The 20,176-nt window shown below is 33.3% G+C and overlaps 1 protein-coding gene across 1 annotated transcript in view; it reads left to right on the plus strand.

The window, feature by feature from the left end:
* The window catches only part of LOC143222678 (uncharacterized), a 28,138-nt gene extending 11,296 nt beyond the window's left edge, over positions 1-16,842 (plus strand). Inside the window, exons 2-3 of the mRNA XM_076449504.1 lie at positions 3,795-3,975; positions 13,753-16,842. Of these exons, the coding sequence (XP_076305619.1) occupies positions 3,795-3,975; positions 13,753-16,318 (2,747 nt within the window). The 3' untranslated portion in view covers positions 16,319-16,842. The remainder of the gene's footprint in view (positions 1-3,794; positions 3,976-13,752) is intronic.
* Positions 16,843-20,176: the final 3,334 nt, after the last annotated feature.

Raw genomic sequence — 20,176 nt, forward strand, 5'->3', positions numbered from 1 at the left:
CTATGGACACGCCTGCTGAATCTCACCTATTTATCATTTTTAAAATATGGATACATCTGCTAAATCTCTTCTATTCGTCGTGTTCAAACTCTAAACATATCTATTCAACCTCACACCTATTTGTCGTATTCAAACTGTAAACACATTTATTCAACCTTATAGCTAGTTGCACTATTCAAACTTTAAACACATCTCTTCAACCTCACATTTAATAGTTGTGTTTAAACTATAAACACATTTACTCACTTTCATACATATTTGCCATGTTTAAACTAAGAGCAAATGATTACATTTTGAGTCAACTTCTTTCATCTGACCATTTATTTCTAAAACACTACATCTGCTTGTTTGGAATTTTGCACAAAGCTGTATAATAGGCTGTCTGTGCTCTGCCCACCACGAGTATCGAAACGCGGTTTCTAGCGGTGTGAGTGCGCAGACATACCACTATGCCACTGGGGGCCTAAAACGCTACCTATAAAAGATAAAGTTATTATAAATGCGCAGTGACAACTAAAAATATGCATCGCTATACATTTCGTTTTTTTCTATTTGGTTTTGTTGATAAACTATAATAATCGTTTAATATTTTACAACAGTTACATCAACAGTATTGAAAATCACTTCTATTTCTTGCAATGACTAACTCTGCTATTTTGAAAAGGTTGAATAACAACGTTGTTTCATATATCAATTTTTAAACAATATGATGAAGATATTTATATACTGTTATAAGACTTTCTTGTTAAGAATTGAAAACATTATGGACACTTTCGTTAATGTCAGTGTTGGGTTCTTGGTTTATCTGAAGTTATCTTCAACAGACATCGAACAGTGCAATAGGAAATAGATTAATGAAAAAGTGCTCTTTTATAATTCAGATTTGAACTTACCATTGTAAATTTAAAACTTTTAATAGAACAGTGAATTATTAAATACTCTCCTGTATCTAGGTTTATTATTATCATAAGTTTCTGTAAACCCTGTATACACAACTTTCATGTTTATCTGATAGTAGCTCCTTGATACAAGGTCTTTAATGAAAGTAAACATATTTTCCACGAATGATCATTTCACAATTCCTATGAGACAAATTTGTACAACCTAATTATTTAACACCCAAGTGAATAATATTTAATTTTCTACAATCTGTACGACAATTAAATGATAAAAAACTTACTTGATTTGAGTTTTAATGGTATATCGAATGGCTGGACTTTGCCATTAAAATTTAAAATAAATGGTTACGTAACTGACATATACCTTTGGACTGTAATTAATTAATTACAAAGTTAACGAATATTTCCATTTATTTTTAACTTTGAATACATTAACGTATCCCCATGAGAGGTTAACTAAAGAAAAACATTTACTTTTTTAGCTTGTTTTTATTGTTTTATATTTTAAAACTACTTCTTTCTTTTTATAAGTTTCATTAGTTAAGTTTGAAACTTACTCCTTTTTCGTTATTTTTATTGGTTACATCTGAAACATATCATAACATTGTTTCATTTATTGCTCAGCTATAAAAATGCTGTCTAATTATAAAAATATTGCCCAGTTATGATTGGTGATGATCGGTGTTGTAGTTTCACAGATCCGAGTTTTAGACTTGTCGGAATTTTCATTATAATACGTTTGTTTGTTTTTTTGGAATTTCGCACAAAGCTACTCGAGGGCTATCTGTGCTAGCCGTCCCTAATTTAGCAGTGTAAGACTAGAGGGAAGGCAGCTAGTCATCACCACCCACCGCCAACTCTTGGGCTACTCTTTTACCAACGAAAAGTGGGATTGACCGTCACATTATAACGCCCCCACGGCTGGGAGGGCGAGCATGTTTAGCGCGACGCGGGCTCGAACCCGCGACCCTCGGATTACGAGTCGCACGCCTTACGCGCTTGGCCATGCCGGGCCATCATTATAATACGATTCCCACCCAATTGCTGTGACCACAGGACATGAAAATTACTGCCCAGAATAAACCTTCAATGCTGTAATGCAGTTCTATCTTCATTTCATAAGTTTCGGCTTGAACATAAAATGAAACAAAGTACGTTTTCAATTTCGGAGCGAATTTAAAGTTATGAATCATAATAACTTTAGGCTGACGACCTTAAGAGACACTCCCTCTCTCTTCTCTTCCAAAATGTTTTTAAGATTATATTTAAAATGAAATATGAAACGTTCCACGAAACAGCTAGTTAAAATCTGGATTGTTACTATGTTTACGGACCTATATATATATATCGTGCTATGTCTGAAGTTTTTTTAATAACTTTAGAATATGGATCCTTTTACTTTTAGCGCCACAGGTAAACATTAAATAGTGAATTACTTTTAATACTTCACGCACTTTGCTTGAGGAGAATATAAAACCATAACGTATAATTTGTTATTAACTAAGAAAAAAGAGGAGCAAGCTAATTTGAATAGTATAGGCAACCTACTTTTTCTGTTTTAAAATTATGTTGTCTGTAATTTAGTTCCTTACAAAAGTTTTCAAATTAAATTACCGATATTAAAAGGATAGTCCATTTGAGTACATATATTATTGTCACAAAATCTTTACGTAATATCTACATAATATGCATTTTGACTTTAAAAATATGGTTGTTTTTCTATTTAGTATTTTGCAGGTTATATGTATTATAACTTATGGAGTGCACCTAAAAATACATATACGTTAGTATTTATACTATAAATACCTCTGTTGAGCGTCATAACTAACCTACTTTCTGTTTTTAAATTATGAATCTTCCTGTTGAACCGATTTGTTGTGTTTGAACTCTTAAACACATTTATTCAAACTCACATCAATGTTCAAACTATAAAAAACATTTTTCATTTTCAACTGATTTATTTCATTTAAGAATTTATTTCTAAAATACTAAAACAGAAGATAAAGTAACTGCAAAAAAATATAATAGCAGCTAAAACCTGTTGCTATACATTTATTTTTTCTTATCTACTTTTCCAATTCAGCAAATAAAATACTTTAGAGAATATCATTATAAACATTCACTTTAAAATTACGTTAAGGGTAGTATCAACACAGTTTCAGTATTTGAATGAATATAGCATCAATGCTTCACATTGTTAATATTTCATGAGTGGTACAGACATGATATTAATATTTGATCTTTCTTCATGTCTAGATAACGCGAGAAGTTCTGCTTTATCAGTAATGTATGCCTTGTACTGTGTATTATACATGAAATCAGACAATAAATAATACACAGTGCTATCAATTAGAGTAAAGATAAGGTAGTCAGTCACTGAAAGAAATTCAATTGGAAATAGATGTATTGCTATAAAGTTACAAAATAATATATTTTCTGTTAAGGAATTGGAATTTTAAACTAGAACAATAGCTTATATGTATACAAAATGGGCTCAAGTATTTACTATACATCTTGATGTTGTCTGCTGAATAAATATTCATGATAGGATATATATATATACATACCACGTATAGCCTAATAAATGTGAACATACTAGTTCTACAACGGCCATTACTCGGTAGTGTATATTGAATTTATAATTAAGCCTGTAAACTGCACATCATACACATATGTCGGATATACAAGAAATAAAGCATACAATACAATATTGATGGTGTAGCATTTGAACTCATATTAAAACATTGTAAAGTACGATAGACGGTGCAAATATTACTACTCCAGTTTCTGTTTATATCCTCAACTAGCACTCGTGATAGAAAAATAAAATGCAATTACTTGCTGTTATTTTTTACGCAGAAAGTCACGTATTAACATGAATTATTTTTCTTACAGCTTGCAACCGAACATTCAATGGAGAAGCTAATATCAAATACAGACTTCACATCAGCGAGCCCTTCCACCGGCACGTACCTTTTCTCTGTGTTGTCAGTTTCGTAGCAGATGGCGGCGAGTACGGAGACTACGTGGAGCTCCGGTTTCTCTCCTTCAATGTTGGATCGCTTGAGAAGGGAAGGTAAGCATGTCTCATCATTTATATCTGTTTAAACGTTTAGACATTTTATTTTTCTTCTCTCACTATTTTATGGTTTTATATAAAGCATTTCAGGTATAAATAAAAACAATCGTAGGTGTGGTACGTAAAAATTATAAGATCTTTTTCCCGTGATTTCAGGTGACTGTTTTGTAATCCTTACAGTACTTAATGTTTTGGTTCATAAAGAACCGTTTACTACACCTCCCAATACATCATAAACAGTGCACTTTACCCGTGTGTATTTAAGAACCGTATATTACACCCATATTCACATAGGAAACTGTGTACATAATCTGTATATACGACGGAACCAAAGCTACACGTCTCTACATTAAAAATCCCGTACTTTATCCGTATATCTGTAGCAAATCTGCTTTTAAATCAGAGACATTGCACTTTTTTGTATGTGCGCTAAGAACTGTGTATAATACACTAGAAACCTTGTAGTTTGTTTGTACATAAGTTAAAACCATGCACCATATGTCTCTACATGTATTTCATTTATATATATATATGAACATATACATTGGGCACCATTTACTAAATGGATTTGGCACATCGAAAACTAAAACATGCATGTATTTTTATATGTATTACAGATTATGAAATACGTTAGTTTGCGTATCACATATGGATTATATCTGTTTATACACTACAAATAATGCGACATTTATGTTTTTCTACCAACCTTAAAGTTATATCTGTTTATACATTACATATAACGTGCTATACATGTTTATGATCAGCCGATGGATTATATCCGTTTATGCATTATAAACAATGTGTTATATGCGATGCGTTTCTTAAGGACCGAGAATGTTTTGACTGTTTTTTAGATCAGATTTTTAGACTTCATTTTTGTCTGTAGTCACAAAAAGGTGCTATATTTGTTTGTCGGAATTAATAAACAAAATGCGTTAAACATTGAACACCGAAATTACTCACCTCATTTTGTACATCAGAAACGTATTTTACCCACTTAAACACCAAATTATGAGCTACGTATTGTTTTGTGTATAAAATGACACATCGCCACATTTGTGTGTACACATTTTATTAATTTTGTCTATATGTTTACCAAAAACACCGTACGTTAGAATCGGTTGTTCCCAAGAATTAGCTCTCACTCAGCCAGTTGCATCTGCTCCAATACAATTATATCGTCGACAGTGAATTCTTAAATAACTATAGCACTTCCCTGATCAGTTTTCTCTTAGATCAGGGATGCGCTTATTGAATATCACTGCTTCTTCTGATATCATGCTGTTTTGCTAATGTTGAGAGAACACGTGTATGGCACATGCACTTTTAGATTAAATGCTGATGACGCTGAAGAAACAGTTTAAATATTTGGGTGCACGTATTGCTAGCATCCCTCTATATTAACTCGGCGTCTAAAATTGAAACATATTTTTAACGTGTGCAGTTTAACTCCTCTCTTGCACAAACGTCATATCGATGACATCTTTATATTTTATACAAACGGTATGTTAACGATATATTTATATCTCGGAATTATGGACTTGATAACACCCTGGATATTTTTCACTACCTGAACCAAGAATAAAATTCATTACGACCTCTTCTTGTTGCTGTCATCAAATTTAAATTAGGGCTTAACAGCAGCTCATGAACTTAATATATGTATATATACATATAGATCAAACTAACACAAAAAACCTCATTTCGACAATCTGTGGTTCATTTTAAGTGCATCCGCTCCGATGCTAACGCTACTGAAACAGAAAAAAAAAAAACCATAATGGTTAAGAAAACTGGGTAAATCAAGCAAAAGCTCGCTGGAGAACTATAGTGATATCTTCCTTATTTTATCGTTTTTTTATAAATGAAGAAACTAGTCGTGAGATAGGACAACGAATAAAGGTGGTACTTGAATTTATCCAAAAGATCTGTTCCTAAAAACATTTTCCTGGTACTTTTGGCCGTGAGAACTCTATTATGTTCAGCGTAAAACTGCGTTACTTTCAGCGTTGTTCTAGAGAAAATGTTTATGCAAAAAAATGCTTTCTACATGCCATCTTGCACTGTATCATTCCACGTACAGTAGAAAAACTAAGAGATTAATTCATGAAAGCATAATAACAACACAAAACTCCAACGAACCTATCAACATTATCCAACCGACTGGTCTCACAGATCAACAAGTGTCGGATTTACTTTTTTAAGCAAAATGCTACAGAAACAAAACAGTAGCGTTGACAGAAATATTAAAAGTGTTTTAATCGATAAACCAAAACTAACAAATAATAATAAACTTAACTGATCTGTTTCTATAATTGTATCATAACTTACCAATATGAACTTACTCGTTATAAGTTGCTATTCAACACCATTTTGTACCATTATTTTCCCCGTGGATCAACAAAAGGTTTATGGATTTATACCACTCGAATTCGAAGTTCGATTGCCTACGGTGAACAGAGTGCAGACACCTAATAAAAACGTTAATATGTATTACTGTATTATTATTTTCATATAGACAAACTAATGTAAGATTTGTTTTTATCACGTGTCGATGTCACGACATTTATCAATAAACTGATATTGTTTTGTTTTTTTATCTTTACCGGTCACACTTACCTACTTGACAAGGACTCTTGATCAAGTGTTGTTAACATTTTATTTAAACATACATTTCAGCTGTTTGCACAGTTAACGCAATGCATCCATTTGAACATCTACGATTTAAGCATTGCACCCTCAGTTATTTATACATTACACCTGTTTGTACAACAAACAAGAGATCTATAGCAGTCTAACCACATATATGTATATATTAGCGTAGTACAAAAACACAAAAGAGAGTAGAGATAACTAGCTTATATACATAAACAGATGCTACTTTACAACGAAGTGCAAAATAGTTTATAAGACTGTATCGTGTAACAGGCGTGATATTTACAAGAAATGAGAGATATACATTTGAATGTTATAAACATTCAAAAGAAACAATATTTTAATGTTATATCCGAAAATACAGTACATCAAATATCATTGATAATCAATTTTAAAATGAAAATAATGACCTGTAGTTAATATTATAGTTCAAAGGCTGCGAAACTTAGTATTCAATTTTGAAAAAGAAATCCATTAAATATTTGCCGTTAATGTTTTTTTAAAGAAATGTATAGGATAATAACCAAGTACTAAGTTTTTATATTTTGACACAGTTATAGGTGTTTGGAACTCAATATTCTATTAACGTTGTGCCATAGGTAGATGGGTTATTTTTACTTAATATAATATATCTTATGTAACAAATTACACTTGTCATAAAACATCATATTAGGCCTATTTTATTTTTAACACTACATTCCTAATCTATTCCCTTAGGCCTAGCTCAATGTCTTACGACAAATATAATTCATTAGAATCATGCTTCACTGGCTTGTAAAAGGCGTTCTTACCATAACAGTTGTTATCTCATATAAAAAGACTGATTTTTACTCAATTATTCCACATATATTTATTTTACTTATTCTGACAACGGATCGTTTTCTTGTGAAATTAACTTGTTCGAGATAAATGATAATACGTGGCAAATATATATATATAACTTTTTTTAAACACGTATGTAACATTCGAATATTTGCCACGTATTATCATTTATCTCGGACGAGTATCCGATCTATTATGTTAATATTTCAAATAAATGGGCATTTGAATTTAGATTTAAAAGTTAAATAAATGTCGATATGTATGAAATTTATGATATGTGCGAACAAGATTGATACACACAATTTTCTTTCTAAATACAAATATATTTTAATATACAACTGGTCTGGAACTGAATATTTTATTGACTGTCCAGGTCCACGAGACGCAAATTACTGTCATACTGATACACAGATACACTTCATTTGAAAAAATGCTGGTAGCTCTGTTCTTTATACGTGAGTTTTTTTTATGATGAAGTTATGCGATAGCTTCCTAGAAATACTGACGTCCGAAGTTAATTTTCTGAAGATAGACGGTTCATAATATTCGAAACGTTTATGGTCAAACATTTTTTTTTTTTTTTTACGATTAATAAGACTGTATATATACACATTGTATGATAAAAAGTTGTGTGACAAGCAATAAACTCAAAGTAACTTTAAGTAACAAACAATTCAAATATATAAGTTGAAAATTGTATCTCAGGATAGTTATTTAATAATTTGTTAACTGTGTTAATTTCAAGAAAACGATCCGTTGTCAGAATAAGTAGAATAAATACATGTGGAATAATTTTATGCTGAAGTTATGCGATAGCTTCCTAGAAATACTGACGACCGAAGTTAAATTTCTGAAGTTAGGCGGTTCGTAATATTCGAAACGTTTATGGTCAAACATTTGTTTTTTTACGATTAATAAGACTTTGTCACAATTACAGCTTATAGTGTAGCGACCAAACAATACTCTATTACTGTCTCTCGGTGCATCGGTTTATATACTTTAAGGCGAGATTGTCGAAAGTTCAACAATATTCGAAGATACGTTAATGTTTTCATAAAACATACATTGTTCATTCTTATTCTCGAGAATCTTCTACAAATTTAGAGAACAAGTGGAATTGCGAAGACACATACAACAATATACGTCACGTGCATCAAATTGAAATAAACGCAGATATTAAAATAAATGCATAACAGTAAACCTGTTACATTTACATCTATCCTCAAACAGCTTTTTTTTGTGAAACTATAAGTCTAAACCATTCTTAGCTTTTCTGGAAGTTCTCCAGTTTATAATGAATATGGAAGCTTTCATTTTTCGCTGAGATATAATTCAGTACAAAAATTGGGTAGGTTATTTTAAAACAAGTTTAGAGTCTCAACACGTCGTTTCAGTCCAATTACGTTTTATCTGATGATAGTGAAATTTTATAATAGTCATACAACAGAGTTATTCAGTGAAAAAAAAAGTCCATCTTAAGTCTGGTTTGTCTAAAGAGCACCTCTACTCTCTGAAGGCTTTCCATAAAACCGTTCAGTGTGAATGTTTCCCAATCCACTTTTCCATACTCATACCACACAGAAGTTCATAGGCACCATACTCATACCACACAGAAGTTCATAGGCACCATATTTATACCACACAGAAATTCATAGGCACTGCATCCAGCAACTTAAACGGAACGACTTACTAAGGAATACAATAAACTTCCGCTTCATTCTCCAACTACCTGAAGTATGCGATAGCTGAACATATATTTAATTGAAAACATTTTTTCACCTGATTTGTGCTGCATTTTGAGACAGATCCATTTTCATTATGTTGCATACCGTTGGTTGGTGCGCATGAATAGCTTGTGCCACAGGCCTGTGTTCGTGGATTCTCAGCTTATACGATAACCCGTATTTTGCTTATCATGGCTGGAAAATATCTTGTTGAAAGTTTATTTCTTAGTGGCCCTATTCCTTTATTTTCCAATGCCATCAAGTACAGAGTATATTCCCCTCTTGTAAATTATAAATTCTATTGTTTGTTTGTTTTACTATTAAACCCAAAGGTAAAAAATATATTTCTATGAACCTTCAGACTTTTCCTGAATCAATGGGGCTTCTAAATCCTTTAACTGAACACATATTTATTATCATTAATTTTTATTGGTTTGATATTATGTATTTTATTGTTGCAATTGATGTTGACAGTGATTATCGATTTTTTCTAGATTTTGTGTGAAACTTGACTGTAATAATAATATTTTCCCTAAGTTTCTTGGTATGAACTTGGGTAAATGCTGTGTCTCTATATTCTCACGACCTGAAAGTCAATAAACATACTATGGAGGCTTTACTAGTTTGCTCTTCATTTGCCTGTTACCTTTAAACCTGACAGAAAAAAAATTGTACCCTTAAGTACAATTGACCTGGCAGCAGGTGAACTTGTTTTATTTTACTAACTTGGCCTGACAAAGAGTAAAAGTGTTGTTTGGAGTTACTGCAAGGTAATAAAGGAATTGGCCATTTGTGTAACACTAAACACTTTTTGTGAGTGAATTATGCTGTAAATTGTCATTTACCTGTTATCACAACATCTCTTGTCCACATTGCCCAGAAATCTTCATTACAAATGCTTTTATTTGGCGTATTAACCAAAACTCAACTCAGTCTTTTAGAGTTTTATAAAACAAACCTCCTCCATTTCTCGTAACAAAGGTTTCTTTTAACAACATGTCTGTCCATGAGAGTTCTGGCGGTGTTTAGTCTTCTAAGTTAACACAGCTACATCTATCAAACTTAATTCATTTATAGTTGATTAGTTAGAGAGGAACTGCGTGAAAGCTTTAGTGTTTATATTTTTTAAAATAAAACAGAAGATGTAAACATTTTTCATTCTTGGTTACAGTTTGAGTATAAAGGCTGTTCTTCGTAATTAGGAATAGAAATGTATGTGAGAAAATAGCAACACGCAATACTATGATTATCACAGAGTTTTAGTTTGAGTTTTTCATTATACGACGTGTTAATTCAAACAAATGAGCTTTCACTGCGAAGAATACGTGAGAACGAAATTGATTACATAATTGTAACTGTATTGACAACAGACAGAGGAATTCAAAGTTGATAAAGAAAGGATAAAGGTTCCATTCTGTAAAGTTATACCACATGTAACGAGTATTGGCATCAACTGAAATAAGATATCCACCAAAGTAAATCTGAATAATGAAAATAAAATAACCCCAAAGTATGCGATTACTTAAAAATAAAATGAAATACTATATGATTGAACAGTTTAAAATGTTTTCACCATTAATGTGAGCCATTGTGCTCATATTCATATGTTCTACACCAGAGCAGTTTTAAACATTTTAACCATTAATATCAACCATGATATCCGTATTTATATGTTTTTGTCCAAAATACTTTCAAGAAAAAATTAATTTAATCAAATTTTACACCTATATTTCTAATAAATATTATTTGAAAAAATACGCTCCTCAAGCGTTATTAACCAACACAATACTCATATTCAGAATAATACGAGGTCTGTTCAAAAAATACGTGGACTGACGTCATAAAACAAAATGTACTTTATTTAGAAGTTACAAGTCTGGGACCCCTTCAAAGTACTCTCCTCCCCAACGCACACACTTATCCCAACGGTGTTTTCACTTGTTGAAACAGTCCTGGTATGCTTCTTTTGTAATGTCCTCCAGCTCCTTCGTCGCATTTGCCTTAATCTCGGGAATCGTCTCAAATCTTCTTCCTTTCAAGAGTCTTTTGAGTTTGGAGAACAAGAAAAAATCGCAAGAGGCAAGGTCAGGTGAGTAGGGGGGTGGGGAAGAACAGTGATTGAGTGTTTGGCCAAAAACTCACGAGTTCTGAGGGCTGAATTTCGCAGCAACGCGGTGCATCTTCAATTTTTCGGTCAAAATCTCGTAACAAAATCCAACTGATATCCCACACTCTTCAGCAAGCTCCCTGACAGTCAGACGTCGATTTGCCCACACCAGGGTGTTGATTTTTTCGACGTGTGGGTCCTCAGTTGATGTGGAAGGACGTCCAGGACGCTCATCATCTTCAATGGACTTTCGACCATCCTTAAAACGTTCATGCCACTTGAAATATGCCGTACGCTTCATAGCAACATCACCGTAAGCCGTGTTAAGCATAGCAAAAGTTTCAGTCGCAGATTTTCCAAGTTTAACACAAAATTTCACAGCAAGTCGTTGCTCCTTCAGGTCATTCATTCTGAAATCCGCCAAACAAAAAAATCGCACTTCACTTAAAACCGCGTAACTAATACACAAATGAAGATATCTGCAATCGGGAAATGGCGTCGTAATCAGCTGATCTGTGCAAACCTAGCGACACCAAGCGGATTCCTCTGGAACCAACTGGTGCCGCGCAATTCAAACAGTCCGCGTATTTTTTGAACAGCCCTCGTATGTTTTGTTTTTAACAGCTTTCTATATTTAAAACCTCCACTGGAACACTAGGTTTGTGTAGCGTTATCCAAGCTAATCTGAAGTACGTTCGGTTCAAAACCATATTTCATGCTATTAGGTAAAAGTTTTAATAGGTAAAAGTAACAATTGTTAAGTAAAGTCTAGTAAATAAAAGTATATCCATTAAGGACTGTGGCCTGTGGCGTCGATGTTGGTAAAATCAGGAAGTTTTTTTAATCGTTTTCTTCATTTGGAACTGAAAATTTGTTACGAAGTTCGAAGTAGAACTATTATAATTTATCAAATGGACAATTTTGAAAGCTTATAACAAAAAGATGCTGTAACGCTTTTAAGAGTAAAATATTTAAAAATGTTATTATTATTATTTAGTTTTCATATTAGTATCTCTTGGCAAAACTAATCGATTGATCTTAATCCAGTATAATGATATCAAACAATTAAACTCGGTTTTCTGAAGTTCTCTACTCGTTACGCTAATGTTTGTGTTGTGTTAGAACAAAGTTACTATATGAGTAAAACCAGCGCTCTAACCACTGCGGAGACCTGAATCCCTGATTTTAAGAGCTTTAAATCCTTAAATTAATCGCTCACTTACCAGAGGACTACATTAATATTAACGTGGCGTAGACACTGGAAAGTAGTAATACTATACAAAGTGTTTAGATACTATTTTTAGAACACATAATCTTAAAAGATTACATGTGTCGTATTTTTAATTCTAGAACCTTTTAATCTTGTTGAATAGCATTATTATACTACATCATTTATTTAACTTAAGAGAAAGCTCATAATCTCTAAATAGGAAAGGTAGACATTCAAGTTTGTTACCTCAAACAAAAAGTCTCTATTACTACGACTGGATGTTCTAGTTAAACTTTACCGCATCAGATAAACAGAAAACTCCTGCAAATAAGTATAAGTTGAGACTTGGCTCTTGTTTTAAAAGTTGCGAAGCTATGTAAAGTCAGAATACTTATTTTTTTGTAGAAGTAATAAACATTTTATTATTATTATGGTTATTTTAGGTCGAATAGTAAATATTTAGACTTTTCCTTGTACTTAAACCGTTTGGATCCTTTGATTAATTGTGGTTACTTTAACGAACATTAAATTTTCATTACAGATATAGTATGCAATTTTATAATAAAGTAAAAACAAAAATGATGTCCATAAAAGGTTTGGTTTGTTTTGAACTTCGCTCAAAGCTACACGAAAGCAATCTGCGTTAGCCGTCCCTAATTTAGCAGTATAAAACTAGAGGGAAGGCAGCTAGTCATCACCACCCACCGCCAACTCTTGAGCTATTCTTTTACCAACGCATAGAGGGATTGACCGTCACATTATAGCACCCCCATGGCTAAAAGAGCAAGCATGTTTGGTGCGATGGAGATTCGAACCTGCGACCCTCAGGTTACGAGTCGAGTGCCTTAACCCACCTGGCCATGCTGGGCCACACATAAAGATGTACGTAAAGATAAAAATTAGTTTTTATACTTTGTACTATTGGATAGACAACTTATCTTGACAGCACTGTAAGGTCCTCAATGTTATTAGATCGCATCCAAACACATATTGTAGATGATTCTTTGCACAATATCAGCCCATTATTTGGATAGAAAATTTATTCCATACTCCACAGATAACAAAGAGAATTTGTATTAAACAAATTTACTTGTAAGGTCGCAATATTAAAATAAACTAGTTATCTTAATTTATTTTGGTAATAAAAAATTTAGGACCTATATTTTGTAATAAGATGCTATCTGTTGAAGACCTTCAATAAAAAAGTTTTAAAGCTAATTGGATGTGATAATAACTTTTATTTCTTCTTCATTTAGTTCCGGTCTTACTTGCTATGGTGGCCATCTGCAAGTTCTCGATAAGAAAAATCCAGAAACAGACATCAGCCACCAACAAACACGTGGCCTCAGCCAGCTCGTCTCAGCACTTAAACACACCAACGGAATGTTTCCGAGTTTGTACAACTTTACAGGAAAAAGTGCCCCACATTTTGGATATTTTTGCGGCCAAATGACAGCCCAAGGGGCCAACTACTTCTCAAGTGGAAATAACGTTACCCTTCTTATTTTCATGCCACGTCGGACTTCTTGGCGGTATCAGTCTTTTAACGTGTTTCTCACGTACAGGTTTATTACCTCGAAAACAAGCGTGTGGTTTCAAAAAGATGAAACCAAGGTTAACGTAGGACGAACAACACCAAATTCTTTTTGTAATGTGGAATATCGTGATTGCGTTAACCGAGTCTGTATTATTAGATCACCAAACTTTCCGGGCACATTTTTACCGAATTTTACATGCCAGTATCTGATAAGACAGAATGAGATCCCAAAAGGATTTCATGCACAGATAGTGCTGAAGCAGGACAATGAATACAAAATTTCAATTGAAAACGGACATTCCGGTCTCGGGGCAATTTCAAGCAGTTCACTAACCACCGATTGTTCACGAAACGTTGTGCGTATATTTGACGGTTCGACACCAGACACAATCTTATTAACTGAGTTTTGTGGATCGGGTGCTCTTCCTAAAGTTGTATCCAGTCAATCCAGCGTCTTGATCCAGCTAATTAGTGCTCCATCTCAGCTACTGCACGATTCTAGATTAGAGTTAGAAGCGCGAGTCAGATTTGTCAAGAAACCAGTTTGGCGGATATCAGGAAATAGTTGTAATTTTCTAATTGATGGGTCACGGGGAAGTGAAGGAATTATTGAAAACCCTCAGCACACTGTTCCATTGCAAACTACATGTACGTACATTATAAGAGGTAAACGCCCCTCTGATCGTGTATGGTTATACTTTACGTCTTATATAGTAGAAGACAAGCATCCCTGGTCACTTACAGAACACTGCGACACTGGTAAACTACAGATCTTAGGCTTGGCTGTTCCAGATCATTTGATATTCACAGGAAACAATTCTTTTGAAAATAACCACACTTACTGTGAGAAAAGTTTTCCACAGCTTTGTACTCGTGCAGGAGATTCACGTAGTCTCATGCCCCTCCGTCCCTGCAGTTTACCGGAAGAAAGTTATTTTTCTAAAGGACCAGAATTGATGCTGAAGTTGAATTATCCAAGAATTTCGGGCATACCAACAATGCAGCCTATTTTCAAAGCTCGTTATGAGATTGTGGACACTCGTCAACCTGGGTTGGCCCTTGAGTTATCTCTTTGCGACCGGTTTGTAGGGAGTGAAAACTCAGACCACGGTACAATCTTTTCTCCAAGAAACGTTTTGTATTATGGTAGAGGAGGTCGTCGTGAGATTTCTTGTCGTTATGATCTCAAAGGAAGAGACTCGAAACGAGTGAAAATAACGTTTCTAACCCTACAACTTTTGTCATCACTATGTACAAATGCGATTGATAGTGTAACGCGTCAAAGAACTTGTGAAATCAACCACAAGCATAAGGGGCCTCTTTCCTTTATACAACTTGTCGAAAACTGGCAGGGAATCGAGCTGTCGCTTGGCTGTTTTTGTAACATAAGCTTGATATCATTAGCACATAAGCCTATCGAAATTACGTCTCTTAGCGATAATGTTTCAGTGATTTTTACTGTAAAAGGCATGACTTCTGTACAAGACTATCGCCATTTTAATTTTCGTGCTAATTATAAGTTTTTCTCTTTTCCTCCTTGTGATTATGTTGTAAAGAAAGATAAAGGCTCAAAAGGAATACTTACTATGGCTGTTACCAGGTCGGTGATAAAGAAACATGGTGAATTTCGTTGTAGATGGTCGTTGAAACAAGCTGTTGGTAAACATACGCATTTAACATTTCGTGGAACAAAGGGGCTAGGAGAATGTCCGTATAACAACATAGTGAAGGTTTACGTGGGGAGCAGTAAGAAAACTGTTTCGACGGTTTGTTTGAATGAAAATGTGACAGAAGTAAAAGTAGTTTCACCGATTTTGAATGGTATGGATTCTGTGATGTCACACCATACTAATCTCGTGTCCCAAGGAAAGATAAATCATATCATTCTTGAAGCTATCATTAGAGTCCCACAGCCTGTGCGAATAGAGTGGGGTGAGGTGACAAAGCCCTTCCTGAAGAAAAATGTGGGCCAGTCCTTAAGAACCATAAACTGTCTGGTCAGATGTCCGGAAATTAACGCATGCATCAGTCCTGACCTGTGGTGTGATGGAAAGAAACATTGTCCGTCAGGCTACGACGAGGCGGCAGAACATTGCGAACGGTATCCTCTGTTGTACGTTGCCGTCGGGATCGGAGTCACGCTCTTTCTTCTGGTGTTGGTTCTAATAGTGATAATTGTCAGGTGCAGGAATCGTGATAAACGGACTATACGAATCCCAGCTGTTGATCACTTTGAAATGAACGGCAGCGGTCGAGCTCAGGAAGACTGTATTTTAAAGTACTAATCCATAACGATGTGTCTCCAAGTTTTGGACCTCCTATAGCTGTGATATATATATTGTAATACATTACATTAAAATTATCAAAAATATATAACTCTGTTCATACTATCTTGTGGAAACTGTTGGCACCTATTTCCGTAAGCTCAAAACGTGAAAATATTGTATCTGATATTCTTGCATGAATTAGGGAGAATATAACAATCTACAAATAACTTTCACTAAAGATGACACGTGGTTTACAGTTGATTAAACAGAATTTGTACTTCTTTTCTCTAACCTCTGTCACGTCTGTTCTGTCATAGATATGGAAGACAATTTCTATTTTGACTGTTTAGTAAACAAATAAAATGAATTGATGTACATATCGGTGTTGTATTCATTCTTAGCAAAATAACTTGATCAATTATTGCTTATTTTACTTCGGTAAAAATCCTTTTCACAGATATAAGTCATTATTGTTCTTACTTAGCGATAGGGAAACTCGGTGAGAAACTGAAACTGTCTTTACTTAAAAAGACAATTCATTTTTTCAGAAGAAGATACTTAGAAAAATCCATAGTAGATGTTTATTCCTTCACACACGAAAGGAAAGTCGTACTTAAAACAATACTTATACACACACACACACACATATATATATATTGAGTTTTTTAATTACCAAAGTTTCTTTTATTATGGCATCTTGTTTGCTGTTGTTCCCTGTTGGAACTACATATGATGAAAACTCAAAAGTGAATGATTTAAAAACAACATTTTTTGTTTCTTTTAACTATTTTTGGTAAATATATTTTGTGAAGACTTTCAGTGTTTGTTTATTTTCGTATTTTGTTTTGTGAATGGCTTGTGTTACAAACATGACTAATTTTCATTGGTGTATTGTGTGTCCTATGAATACTCACGATGCTGAATTCTTGTAAATACTTATGATGTTCGATTCTATATACTGTCTCCTGTGAATAATTATGATAATGGATTTTACATCTTTATCTTTATTGTGTCGCTTAATTAACTTTTACAGATACATTTTGGGACATTAAGTTAAATATTTGATAAAAATATTTTGCTTTATATCTGGTTTTGTTGGATACATTTTTAGTAGTGGATACATCGCTTGTTTTCAAAATATAATTTTGTTTTATGGCCTATAAACTATTTTAATAAATTCATTTTATTTATATGGCCACATTTTTACTTGATGTGTTTAATACCTTATGAGTTCTTTCAATGGATACGTTTCATGTCTTGTGTTTGCTTTGACATATAATTGTGATTTGGTAAGTGCATTTCGGGAATACAGTTTGTAATATGTGAATGCTTTCTATAAAATACGGCCCGTTCGACTCGTAATTCGAGGGTCGCGGGTTCGAATCCCGGTCGCACCAAACATGCTCGCCTTTTCAGCCGTGGGGCCTTTTTAATGTTACGGTCAATCCCACTATTCGTTGGTAAAAGAGTAGCCCAAGAGTTGGCGGTGGGTGGTGATGACTAACTGCCTTCTCTCTAGTCTTACACTGCTAAATTAGGGATGGCTAGCGCAGATAGCCATCGAGTAGCTTTGCACGAAATTCAAAAAAAGAAACAAAACGTTCTATAAAATACACTTTGAAGACTGCGAATACTTTTTGTGCTGATACAGTTTATGTTTGCTATTTCGTGTGTTAAATGTATTTTCTATTTTGTTGTTATTTTTAGTCTGTGCGTCTAAAGTTAACACTTTGTGAATATGCTTGGAATGTACATTTCTGTATGGTAATTACTTTTCACGAAAACATTTTTATCTTCTGAATATATCTTGATAAAACATCTTGTTCTGAGGAATACGTCTTGTCTCTTACGGATGTAGACTTAGTAAATAGCCCGATGTGTGTGCTTCTTATAACAAAGCCACATCGGGCTACCTGCTGAGCCCACCGAGAGGAATCGAACCCCTGATTTGAGCGTTGTAAATCCGAAGACATACCGCTGTATTAGCGGGGGCATCCCGATGTGGCTTTGCTATAAAACACACACACACACACATTCTTATGGATGTTTTCATGTTTGATGGCTAACTATTTTTTCATGAATACTTTCATTGTTTGTGTCTTGTAATTGCTTTTCATATATGCATTTTATTGCTTTTAAATATTTTTGATGGAAATATTTATTTCGTAACTAGTTTGATGTATTCAAAAGTGTGTTTTTTACGAACACTTTTATTTGAAAAATTTTATGATTCGTGAATGCTCCTAGTGGCACATCGGTAAGCTAGAGAGCTTATAACACGAAAATTTGGGGTTCAATCCCTGTTGTGAAAACAGCATGCATAGTCTATTGCGTAGCTTTCGTTTGATAACAAAATAAAATAAAATACGTATCGTGAAGACTTTTCATTTTTGATGAATAAAGTTTCTGTCTAGCGCACGTGTTTGATTGATATCTTTTGTGCATTTTAAATACTTATAATAGATGTATTTTCTGCTACAAATTAACCTAGTAAATGATGTTGATAATTTAATATACCAGTCTAGCTATAAGCATACAATGCCATAAAACAAAAAAATGTTTGGGATATTAGAATGAATGATTCCACAGTCAGCAGCCTTTCGATACTCTTGTCACACTAATTTTGTAACATGTCAATAAATCTAACGGCCACATACTGTTTTTTGTTAGACATTCGTATGTTTTGTAAATACTTTCAACCTATACATGTTATATCTTTTAAAGAAATTTTGGTTGTAACATTTTATATTTTGTAAAGATATGTTTTGTTCCTAGTGTTTGTATTTTGCTGCCTTTATTATATGCCTTTCTACTGGATGCGTAATTTGGTGAAAACACTTAATAGTTTGAGAAATCTTTTGGAGGAAAAATCTCTGTCTTATAATCACTTTTCATAGATACTTTCTGTGTCCTTTGAGTACTTTTAAGAAACATATCTTGTCTTTTAAATATTTATGGTCGAAACATTTGTGACGTGAGATTTTATTTTTCATACATACATTTGTGACGTTAGATTCTATTTCTCATTTATGTATTTAGTGGATTTAAAACTTGAGATTCCATATTTTATACACAATTTAACGTTCTTTAATAATAATTATTATTCGATATCATTTGTTTTGTGAACATTTTTGACGGAAACGTTTTGTGTAAGTACTTTTGATTAGCATACATTCTTTCTTAATTAATTCAAATAGAAACATTTATAGCAATCAAGATAACTCTCTTTTTGTGTTTAACTTTATAAGTGTAATTAATTTTTTCCATTGTACATTAATAGTTCTCTCATAGATCCTTAACGAGTAACTGTTTTTATCTAGATGGTCTTTAATTACATTAAGTTCATTATTTACTACCGTCTCTCACTAATTATTTCACCAGCTCTGTATACTAATACTAAACTTTTAATTAAATTATTTCTGAAAAATAGGAGGAACAAAATTTCCAAAACGTCCATGTAAAATGTTATTTTACAATAACCATTGGTTAATAAATAACATGCAGTGTTTGTAGAATATCAGCATCCATAAAATTAACTTTATCTTCTTGAACTTCATAATAAATGTACCGTTTTATATGTTGTTGATTCGGATATAAATATAATGCTTCAATTTAACTTGATTATAGACAATGATGAATATATCTTTTACATATCCGGTACACAATTAGACGCTTTTCTCGACCAGTGTCTCACGTAATAAAAAAAAAAAAAAAGTATCAAGTCATTCTTAGAGATCTAAGCGCTTCCAATGTTACATGTCTACGTTTAGACATCTAATAAAGAACAAATGAATATTATTCTAAGAGCCCATGATGAACGCCCCTTTTGAATTTTGTAAACTCAAAGAAAGACAATGCTGACCTGAAGATGATTAA

Source organism: Tachypleus tridentatus, chromosome 8 (assembly GCF_004210375.1).
Source record: "Tachypleus tridentatus isolate NWPU-2018 chromosome 8, ASM421037v1, whole genome shotgun sequence".
Classification (NCBI taxonomy): domain Eukaryota; kingdom Metazoa; phylum Arthropoda; class Merostomata; order Xiphosura; family Limulidae; genus Tachypleus; species Tachypleus tridentatus.